This window comes from Argentina anserina, chromosome 1, assembly GCF_933775445.1.
Source record: "Argentina anserina chromosome 1, drPotAnse1.1, whole genome shotgun sequence".
Classification (NCBI taxonomy): Eukaryota; Viridiplantae; Streptophyta; class Magnoliopsida; order Rosales; family Rosaceae; genus Argentina; species Argentina anserina.
The window spans coordinates 6,637,818-6,649,636 of NC_065872.1; the positions used below are offsets into that span (position 1 = coordinate 6,637,818).

Consider the following 11,819-nt stretch of genomic DNA (forward strand, 5'->3'; position numbering starts at 1 on the left):
AGAAATTTATCAAATGAGATTGCACCCACTAATGACAAAAATAAGTGAAAGAAATTGAGGAGAAAAAGTCCAAACTATAATATTCGAGCCAAAACTCTTCTATAAATAGCACATCATTCACAAAGAAAAATCATCACTTCTCCTTAGCATTCAAGAGTTGAAACTCTACCAAAACACCAATATAAACTTCCCTCACAAATTAGTCAAGTTGTCCACCTAAAAACCATTATCATCTCCACCGAGCTTCATCTATTGCAGCCGTACTTCTAAAGTTCCTATAACGTGTGATTCTCGCAATTCATCTTCATGGCTTCGTCCATTTGTGTTAATCTACAATTCTTTGTCTATGAAGATTGTAAGTTGTTGTTTATGTGGAAGTATTGGTTTTGTATTTGTTTAGAATTTTCAGATTGTATTTGATATGTTTTTAAGACTATGTCGAATATATGTTCTTATAATTATTGAAGTTTGTATTTCTATTGTTGTGTTCTACTCTTCTTTTACTTGCTCTTAGATAATTTTTAGATATGTGCATACGAATTTAGTGCTTGAATGCAATCCCTAAGATTGTATTTAAGTGCTAGCTTCATCATCCATATTGACACAAATCAAATCATGCCCTAAGTAGGTTCGGTTTGTGTTAATTAAAGTGGGAAATTCTGGAAATTTACATGTACCCCATAGTGAGTGACGCCACCGTAAAGCATGTCGCCAACAAAGATTTGGTGCTTAAATGTAATCTTGTTTGATTTTTCTACCCTAAGTGTTATCAAACTTTATTGCATGCAATTTAGGTGAGGCCCTAAGTCAACCTAAACGTCAATAGAAATCTTGCATGATTATATGTTTCCCTAAGGCTCTGATTGTATTGGTGTCTAAAAATATGTAATTAGATGAATTAGAATGCATGATAGAACAAAACTTGTAATTATGTGGTGCATTGGTGAATTTGGTTTAGTTTGGTAAAGAGAAATCGATCATGTAAATAGTAATTTATGTTTTATTTTAGTAATTAATAATCAATCTCAAACCCCCCATTATTTGTTAACACTAAAAATTTAGAGTTCTATTCAATTCTCCGGACTGAACGATCCATGCTTATTCTATACTAACAATGACATTTTACATGGTTAATTGTGTGACGCTCGTGCGTCCCATCACACAACCTTAGGTTTCAAATGGACTTCTACGTGCCTTCTCAGTCTTATGTACGTATGTTGGCTCATGCATGATCGAAAAAGAAATTGTTTACAATTTTACATTTGAATAAATTACATACTCACCTAACTAATACCATCAAATTAATTGTTCCATTCAAAGAAAATCATGTAAAGGATAGTCAAAGAAGTATTGAATCTGCTCACCAAATTAAAGGATCATATATATACGTGTTGTATGCATTACCTGGGAAGTATGCTGATTGCGGCAGGCAAAATATTGTAGTATTCTACAACGGAAAAATGCGTGGAAGATCGCAATATTACTCTAGAGATTCATGACTCTTTTGCCGTTCCTTGTGATAACAGTGATATGGCAAATTTCGATCGACTACTTTTAATAAATAATACATTAATCATGCATGCTATATGCAGTACAGAAAGATCCTCTGATGATAAGTACCTACTTTAGGGTTGGCAATAAAATAGACAACTGAAACCCTAACTTGCGCATGTAGTGGTAATAATTGTTCTTTGTGCTCGATCATTTTCTACTTATTCTTTCCAATTGTATGTTGTAGGTATAGCATGAGATAATATCTGACTATATGATTTTGATGGCTGCTGCTTTACTTATCCTAGAAACAATTCATTGTAGTGTGATTTGTGTAGTGGAAATATCTCTTAATTAAGGTAGGATCTTGAGTCCTTTGGTGAATCATCAATTCGCAAAAGGTTCTCCGAAGTTCTGGCCAACTAAGTTTATGTCATTGTTGTTCGTTTCTGATCGTTCAATTATTGAGCTGCAACATCGGTAATCCAAATTCCAGATCGCACTTAGCCATTACATATGTAATTTTCTGTTGAAAGTGAACGCTACAATTTGGATTATTCTAAGTATCAGTTTCCTATATCATTATATGCTTCACTACCTTGACATACCTTGTAACAAAGATTACATGCAGGGTATTTAAATATTGCATTGCCTCATGTTCTGATTGTAACAGCATGCAACTGTTGGGGTTTATATTCTCTGCAGGCACAAGCTAGGTCAAAGGCCCCAAATATTAAATCAAATGACTTCCACTAGTGTCTGGACTTGGCCAATGGTTTAACAAAACACTACTTTCTTAGAACACATGGTGTCAAGTTATTAATTCAGTAATCCAGTTTTTGGGATAGTTAATCTCCAAAGCACATCCCTGAACCCATGTTGTATATTGTAAATGGCTCTAGGTTTAGCATTCAAATTTTCAATTCTGAAGAAGCAGAGATGTACGTGGGGGGTGGGTGGGGGTTCGAGTTGGTACTAGCTTAGTAGCAGCTCCACCAATTTTCTGGCATACGCAGAGCGCACCATGCTGTTCCATGCTGTTCTGAATATAGGACACTGAAGTCATGTTGTGTAAAAAAGAGGCATATTAAGCTTGGCTAAAGCATTGACCAAAAAAAAAAACTCTTGGCTAAATAAACATAATGTCCCCATAGGGCAAAAAGGAAAGGTGAAAAGGAAAGGTGAAAAGGGAAAAGGGAAGGAAGAGAAACTTTCATGCAAAGATGATTCTGTTTTCTTGGATGCCCAGTTGCCCACAACCTGTTTAATCATCAAATGGCTCCTCCAATCTGGTTGACTTTCCTTCCGATCTAACAATCTGCCTAGCACAATTAGAACCAGGCTCCTTTTACTTGGCACGCTTTAGAAAATCTGATACGCAATGCAAAGCACTAATGCAAGCATGGAGAAAGAGAAGACATGCTACAAGACTTGCTATTCACTCTCTCACTTTCTTCATCACTACCCACCACTCCTTTTCTTACAAATTATGAACTAGCAAAGAGTCATCAATGTTCTTAGACAATTTGGAAAAATAAAATAAAAACACAGACAGGTGCTAAGAGTTCGGAGGGACAAGCTAGGTCTTTTTGTTTATTACGGAAAATAACTCTATGCATCACGGTTGCAAGTGAATCGACAATCAATAGGCAGTCTCAGTTACTAGTTCAATTACCAATAATTCACATGCCACCAATCTTCGTATGGTGGCCGGATAGAGATGAATAATCTCATCATAAACCGCAACAACGGAAATCACAGGATCACTAGGCCAAGAAAATGGGACGAGTGTCTACAAAGCCCAACCATTTCAGTTGTTAATAAACACTAACAGCGTTAAACAACTAACCATTTATGTGACTTCACACTGTTAAGTGTATATTGCTGTGTGGAATCGCTCTAATTTTTCACTCAGAGAAGTTAATGATAAAAAAAATTTAAGGGCGCTTGCTCCAATGCCAACGATCGAGCTTGCTTATTAAAATAGACCCGGGGCCTATAAACTTCTAGTGAAGCGTACGTATTTCACTTTCAGATATGAAATTTGGCATTACTCTTTTGACTTTGCCTACCAAAGGGAATTGAAACACAAAATCCAAGTTGATATATTTTCTGTATATAGAGTGATATCTGTTCATCGGCTCAAGAATCGATATGAGAATAGGGATGAATAGTTGATGCTGTCCAGGGGCTACATTGCATGCACCCAGATCAATCATCAATGAGATCGATGCTGTTCACGTTTTACAGTTCAGACAAAAGAAAATAATGATCGTGTTCTACTCTCCCATTTTCTGGTGTGTCTTGCTCTCTTGGAAGTCGGCTTCTGTTTCATTTTAACGCTTTCGGCCAAAACTATATCAAGAAGATGGAAATGGCAGAAGCAGAGCAGTTCCAGAGAGGGGGAAAAAGAAGGGCACCACCTGTGTAGTTTGAGTGCAAGGCGACAACGACGAGTCGACAAAACCTAGCGTCATTGCTTACTAAATTATACATATCCTTCGTTACATTATGCTTCATTCATAAATGCATACAAGATTTAACCAAGTGCCAATTAAGTAATTGGTCGATCACATACATAATTCCAACAAATTTGTCTGAGTCATGTAACTCATGCATGTTTGCCTATCCTGATCAATTGTCTAAGTCTAACACTAGCATGTTTCATTCAATGGTGGAATCCTATGAGTACTTGAGATTCGCATGCTTAAGTTGTATAATAACACATAAGCTTTTCAATATTTTTGGCTAAGTGAAACCGTTCAAAACGAAAGTGTCTTGGACAATTTCTTACTATTGTCGTCATCATCCCTCTTATATACAAATTAAAACATGACTACGACATTGATCCTGGATTTTGTTTCCTTGTAACGTACCCAGAATCCCCAGTACACTATACGCTAATTAATTCTGAATAGTTATGATCAAACAATGGCAATATTAATTATGTACGTACTCTGCCCATTTTCGGTAGACATGGAATTGTACGATTATAGATACACAGCTTCCTATATAAAACCCCACCATTGCCTAGTCAAACAGTTTTGCCCTGCTTTCAAATCTGCTTCATTACTCTCCTGGCTAGTCTCCAATGGCGAAAGGTTTCAGGCTCCGGTTATCCAGAGTCATTCCCTCCTTCCAATCATGCCGTTCAAAAGATCCTTCCTCTCTCCCGGCCAATCCTGTCCCTTCATTTCTCCGACCATCCCCATCACTCAACCACCACCTCACCACCTCAACTTCCAAACCACACCACTCCTCCATCAAACGCCACGTCTCCTCCGCGTTCAGCTGTGGCTTAGGATCAAAACCAACCCTCTCTGACGACGACCGCAGCGGATCACTGTCGCCGGAGCTGTTCGAGTGGGAGAGAGAGGACAAGTGGCACGTAGTCGCCATGGTTAATGAAGACAAAACCCCCCGTCGCAAAATCTACACATCTTCGGCCTCGGCCGACTCCGAACGTGACGACGCCGTTTCGCTTTCCCTTTCTCCTCCTCCGCCACCACCACCAACCTTGGCGGAGAAGAAGAAAAAACAAAGACTCAGGAAAAAGAAAACAACGACGAGCCGTGTGATCCGCTTCAGCACCTCCTCCGCCGAGAGCGGTCTCTTCAGCGACGAAGATGAAGAAAACGAAACCCTATTCTCCTTCTCCACCGACTCCTCAGCTGAAATATTCACGCGCCACCTGACAATCATACGCGAGACACCCCCTAGACGGAGGAAGAAGATCAAGAGTAAAGCTAAACGCAGCGTTTCAAGGAAAAGCGATGACTTTGAATCACCTAGACTGTCCGTGTTTCAGAGGTTGATACCGTGCAGCGTCGACGGGAAGGTTAGGGAGAGTTTCGCTGTGGTGAAGAAGTCGGAGGATCCCTACGAGGACTTCAAGAGGTCGATGATGGAGATGATATTGGAGAAGCAGATGTTTCACGAGAAAGAACTAGAGCAGTTGCTTCACTGCTTCTTGTCTTTGAATGCGAGGGAGCACCATAGAGTTATTGTGCAGGCTTTCTCTGAGATTTGGGAAGGTTTGTTCTGCAGTAGTGCGAGGTCGTCAGGAGCTAGAGTATCGAAAGCTCTTTAGTTAATTACTATGTATTTTCACTGGAGATCTAATTATTTACATGCATGTATGGCAGGGTAAAAATGAAGATTATGAACGCGTTAATTTTTCTAGTTAGAGACTTAATCTTGGTCATGCACCTCTTATGAGTCTTATGACTTATCTACGTGAAGTCGGTGAAAATTAGGGTTTGTTGCAAGGGATTTGTATAAAACGGTTTTATTTAAGCGTTTCTTATTATTACAATGTGTCTATTATTAAAAGAACACGTACTTTATCTAGGTCTCTTCGATCCCAAGTATGTATTTACTAGTTTCCTCTCATTTAAAAATTTTGAAGTGTTTTTGAAAATGCATTAAGCAACGATTTGTGCACATTAGAACTTGTAAACATTGATCGCTACATGCATGTAAATATAATGCCAATTGTATGCTAATGTACTCATCATCTACATATTTGTTAAACAGCGACAAACGTTGCCCATGGACCAACTATACCGATATTGTCTCAACTTAGCCACCTCACAGGTGTTGGGTTTTAATCACAAAAGGCCTCGGTACAATTGGTTATTATCCACCCACTTATAAGCTTTATTTTTTTGGTCACTTCTTAGATGTGAGATCTCTTCTCTCCAACACGCCCCCTCACGTGCAACCTAATTTTTAGGTCTGCACGTGACAGATTAATATCCCACATACTAGGATGAAAGAAACTAAGGTCCAGTAACCAACGACACTTAGTGGTCATCCAATCAGAAATCCTCCGATGACATGACAAAGTGGCACCCAACTCGGGCCCACGAAAGATTGGAGGTGCGACTGGAGAGGACCCGCTCTGATACCATGTTAAACAGCAACAAACGTGGCCCGTGGACCAACTATACATATATTGTCCCAACTTAGTCACCTCACAGGTGTTGGGTTTTAATCACAAAAGGCCTCGGTACAATTGGTTATTATCCACCCACTTATAAGCTTTATTTTTTTTGTCACTTCTTAGATGTGGGATCTCTTCTCTCCAACAATATTATCACCGTCTCACATACATCGCAATACTTGTGAGACTCTGGAAAAGCATCACAATCTGTAGTGTTTTATTTTGTTCTAGTTTTGCGTACTTTGTAACTTACAGAGTATTCTCACTTTTCCTATCATGAGCTTTACCTTAGCTTATAGACAAACTTACGTGCATTCATGAATATTCTCCTTATAATTGTAAAGCGGGATGGAATTCGGAGCTAGATAAGGTACTGATAAAAGCCGTGTCCAACGGAGCCATGGAGGGAGCTAATTACTAATTAAAGTGAATGCAACACCCTAATCAACGAGACTGCACTTTTTGAGTTTCTGGTGAACATGGCATGATGTTCGTTTTCACAGGACCATCACAGTAAATCTCGACGTCATGAAATATGTTAATTATGATGCTAATCTTATGTTTGACCTAATGATTGAAAAGCCAGCCTCCGCTCTTCTTGACTGAGATGATGTTTAGGATGAATTATATGTAAAGCTAATCCTCTACATTACTACATATATAGCTAGCTATCTCCCGCCGTTCCCCGGTGATTTTTACGGCGCTGCTCGTAAAAATTATATTCGTAGGTTGACATGAGAATTGAAAATTAACCAATGTTAAAACAGGTGTGTAAGAACTGAGGCTCATCTGTTTTGGGTTTTCTGAACTTTAACATGCATGTTACTGCTTAATGTCGACTTAAACTCGTAAAAAAAATTCATTTATTTTTCATTATCGATTCATAACGAATGCAATGATGCTTAATTCTACAACATCAATCTTACTAAAATCATAATTGAGTTCGGTTAATCGCTATGCTCATTCTGTTTAAGAACTTGTCTTATCATAATTTGAAATTCTTTAAGTTGTAATAGTGTTATATGAACCATTTTCTGCACATACATCTAGAATTATTATTGTAGATTTTATCATAAACATCAGCAAAGAGAACTGTCCAATGACATTGGAAGAAAGTTCTGTCCAATAGTGACATTGAAAGGAAATCTTCTTCTAGGTTAAACCAAGAAATCCGGCAGTCAATTGCTGACTTTAACTAACCAGCGTAGGGTACGTTCATGATTATAATAGAGACCAAATTAACGGAGTTGTTCTTTGTTCGTCACCTCAATAGTTTTTAGAAAAGCTGCTATAAAATCGAATGTAGACCACAATTAGAATAGGAATAAATAGTGTAGAACGGATTACAGTTGATTTGTAAAGTGCTTATATAAGAAATAATTTTCGTAATAATGAGCTAGCTATAACACCAAAATATGATCCAATGTGCCATTGCTTCTTCTTTGTTTCTCTTACAGACTGTGTCACTCTCTCTTTTTACGCACAAATAATGGAATCAAAGAAAATTTCCCCAGCCTTCAATCAATTCTTGCACGCGTAACGTAAAGAGTACCCTTGCCAGCCCTAGCCTTATTGGAATCACCAGCAGAGAGAGAGAGAGAGAGAGAGAGATCGATATGTCATAGATGATGTGACGAAATAAATATACGAGGCTCTCATGGACCAGTCCTTATCAGTCAGGTGTTGCTCTCTACTAGCTAGCGACCCCTCTCTTCGTTTTCATATTCATCGTCTATCTCTGAGCTTCCACTATTTCTCTTAATAACTATGACGATGAGTTGAACCATTGCAGTTAATTTAAAGCAAACTTCACTCATACCGTTAATGGCTAATGGGGTAGCCATGCCCTATACCCCATCGTTTTCAAGCATGGCCAGCAGAGAATGAATCTTACTGGAAACGGTGCTTTTCGATCTCACACACGGCATCAGAGATTCTTTCCCACCTGAGAAAGGGAAATGTTGGAGCTCTTCTTCCGATGAACCTTTCCCTTTTGGCGCATGAGCTGATATGTTTCAGAGCTCAGAGAGATTACTGTGTTGAGTCATTGAGTCCCCAGTTACGAGTTTTCCACCCTTGGATGCTTATCTCTTGTGTAAGCTTGGGAATTGGAATTGAGGCTAAGAGAAGCCAAGTTTCAAAGACTTGCTGGTTCCTATTTCCCATAACTCGTCTGGCTTGTTTAGTTATATCTTGTCCCAGAAATCACAGGCCAGGTTTAAAGGCTAGGGCTTATCTGATTCAGACTTCAACGAGTATGGGATTTTGATAGCATTTATTGCTCAAAAGAGATGTAGAATGCGATGTTACATGGCATGAGCTTGATCTATAGTGTATACAGATTATGGACATGATAAATCGCGATTGTTTTTGTAATGACCCTAAAATTTCAAGCTTAAAAACTCAAAATTTCAAGTCGTTAAACACTAAACAATTTCAATGAAATCGAAATCATTAAAATGCCACACCGGATCATCTCTGAGTTCAAAATACAACTCAGTTAAATCGATTATTACAAACCAAATTATAATTCAACATTATAATAAATGGAAATGAATAATCCTCACAAGATAGTCACACAAAATTCCCACACAAGCTGGAGGTAAATAACTTCAAGTTCTCTGAGCAGTCCGTCAATTCCCGCTAATCCACATATGCGGAGTTATCCACTACACCATCGAATTGGTGCACCGGGATTGTAAATACAAACCCGGTAAGCTTTACAGCTCGTATGAGTAAAATGAAAATATAATTCGCATATCAATATATACGAAAATCCAGAAATCAACAAATATAAATGCACTCATGAGTCAATGGACGGCCCATCTGGTCGTCCCAAAAAATATGAAATAAAACGCTCATGAGAAATTCAGTAACCATTATGGTTACCAAAATGCATTTATATTACGGGTACCAAGAACGCTGGTACACATCTGTTACCCCTCTCGTAATACACCGCCGATATTGGATAGCCACCCGCTACCCAACATCCAAAACAATCTGAGTACCCATGAGCAGATAACCACCCGTTACCTCACATGCAGTACTAAGGCAGACAAACTAGAGCTCTAACTGTATCGTAACTTTCGCCCGGCCAAAGGCTAGGTTCCGACTTGCCAAACACGTACAATAATCTCACATCATATTGTACCATATCACGTCCGAAGACAAATCAACATTTTAACAATCTCAATGTTAAAATCAAGTACAATAATCTCACATCATATTGTACCAAAATCAAGTCCGAAGACAAATTAACATTTTAACAATCACCATGTTAAAATCACGTACAATAATCTCACATCATATTGTACAAATCAAAATCACATGCTCAATATTTAATTCTCGTCATCGAAATGACAAATCCCAATGAATTTATAACAGTATATAATATAGCAAACTATATATATATATATGTACTTATTACCATTTATACAATATATATATATAATCCACTATATCGTATACATGTCGTAATTCAATATTAAAAACTCTTGTAAAATCTTGAATCTCCGCAAGGGCAGAAATATGTGAGATTTTACTCACCTTATCGACTCGAGCGTAATTCCACAATTTCCGAAGATAATTTCTTTCCTTGATTTATCGATCACCTTGAAAAGATAAGAAAAGAATTTAGAAACATTTCGTAAACCTTTAAATTCCGAAACAGTAATAAACTGTTACTGTTAAGCAATTTTTGGTTTTTACGAAGGTACTGTTCACGGTTACTGTTCACGGTTACTGTTCATGTATTACTGTACAAATACACAAATAATACGTATTTCTGTATGTATACATACAATAATACGTATTTCTGTACGTATACATACTATTCAAAATGTAAATACAATCTCAGTAAATAAAATTTACTAAATTACCTTTTACAAATTACTTTTTACAATTACTTTTTACAATTACTGAAAGTAATTTATATTTACATTTACCGTACGTAAAATTTAATTTACATTTACCGTACGTAAATAAAATTTACATTTACATTTACCGTACGTAAGTAAATTACCAAAATACCCTTCTGGAATACTGTTCACGCGCCGCCGCACGTGGCAGCGCGTGGAGTGCACGCGCCACCTCCGGCAAGCCGCGCGTGGCGCTCACGCGCCACTCACTGTGGCAGCGCGTGGGGCACACGCGCCGACGCCAAACACGGCGCGTATCACGCCACCGCCGCCCCAAATCTCTTCTCCTTCCTCCCTTCTTCCTTCCCACGGTCTCAAACCACTCCTAAGATAACACACGCACCCACACGCGCCGCCCAAGGCGGCGGTAACCCCTCCTCCTCCGATCTCCTAAATCTTAACTCCAATTCATCCAAAATTTCACAACAAGCATCACAACAATCCAAATATGCAATCCCTCACCTCAATCGAAGTTTTGAACCGTCGGACTCGCCGGGAAAGTTCAATGAAGTCGTCGTGGGGTCTCGGATTCGAGGGGAAGTGGTTGACACCGCTGCAGCAAAAATCGAACGTCTCCTCCAGTGAAATCATGTCGAGGGGTGCGGGAGAAGCTCGCCAACATGCCTCCTAGCTTGCGCGGTGCCGGCGACATCGAGATTGACGGGGCCGAAGCTATATGTCGTCGTCGCTACTTGTTCCCCGCCTAGGGTGGGTCGCTGCTACCACCGGTCGACGTATCTTGGCCGTGCGGTCTCAATGCCACCGGCAGTGTCAAGCACGGTGGCCAGTGGAGGGAGATCGCCGGTAGAGAGAAGGAGAGGGGAAGGGATCGGGGAGAGAGAGTGAGTGCAGAGAGAGAGAAAGGGAAAAGGGGAGGCGGAAGTGAAGAGAGTGAATGGGTTTCCTGAAATGGAAACCCTAAACACAAAATATCCTATTTATACTCGTTTTCAAAATCGGAAACTAACTTCCGATATTAATAACTTCCACATCCGACGTCCGATTAGAACGCGTCACATACTCACGAACTCTTTTCGACGAGCTCTACAACTTTCGTGAAGAAAGTTTTCGCAACCGAGCAACGGAATAAAAGTCGATATATACGTTGCGGTAACGTTACGTTTTTAATTAAACGATCCGAGAACGTTTCCGTTTTCGTTTCGAAATATCGCAAACCTCCAATTGTCGTCTTGAATTAATTTCACAAGTTTAACACTTTGAAAATACTCGACATTTAGTTTCTAAAAATTCGGGTTATTACAGTTTTACTTGTTCCGCAAGTTCAATCACATTCTAGATGTCATACTCTATAAATATTGATAGAGCGTTAATTAAAACGTCTATAACAAACCCTGTAAAACATCATCGTTAGTATAGAATAAGCAGGGATCGTTCTTTCCGGGGAATTGAAGAGAACTCTAAACTTTTAGTATTAATAAATAAAGAGGGGTTTAAGATTAATTATT

The 11,819-nt window shown here is 38.9% G+C and overlaps 1 protein-coding gene across 1 annotated transcript; it reads left to right on the plus strand.

The window, feature by feature from the left end:
* Nucleotides 1-4,558: 4,558 nt before the first annotated feature.
* Nucleotides 4,559-5,696, plus strand: LOC126793427 (transcription repressor OFP7). Its single transcript, XM_050519947.1, has one exon. The coding sequence runs from the start codon at nt 4,583-4,585 to the stop codon at nt 5,579-5,581; it is 999 nt and encodes a 332-aa protein (XP_050375904.1). The 5' UTR covers nt 4,559-4,582; the 3' UTR covers nt 5,582-5,696.
* Nucleotides 5,697-11,819: the final 6,123 nt, after the last annotated feature.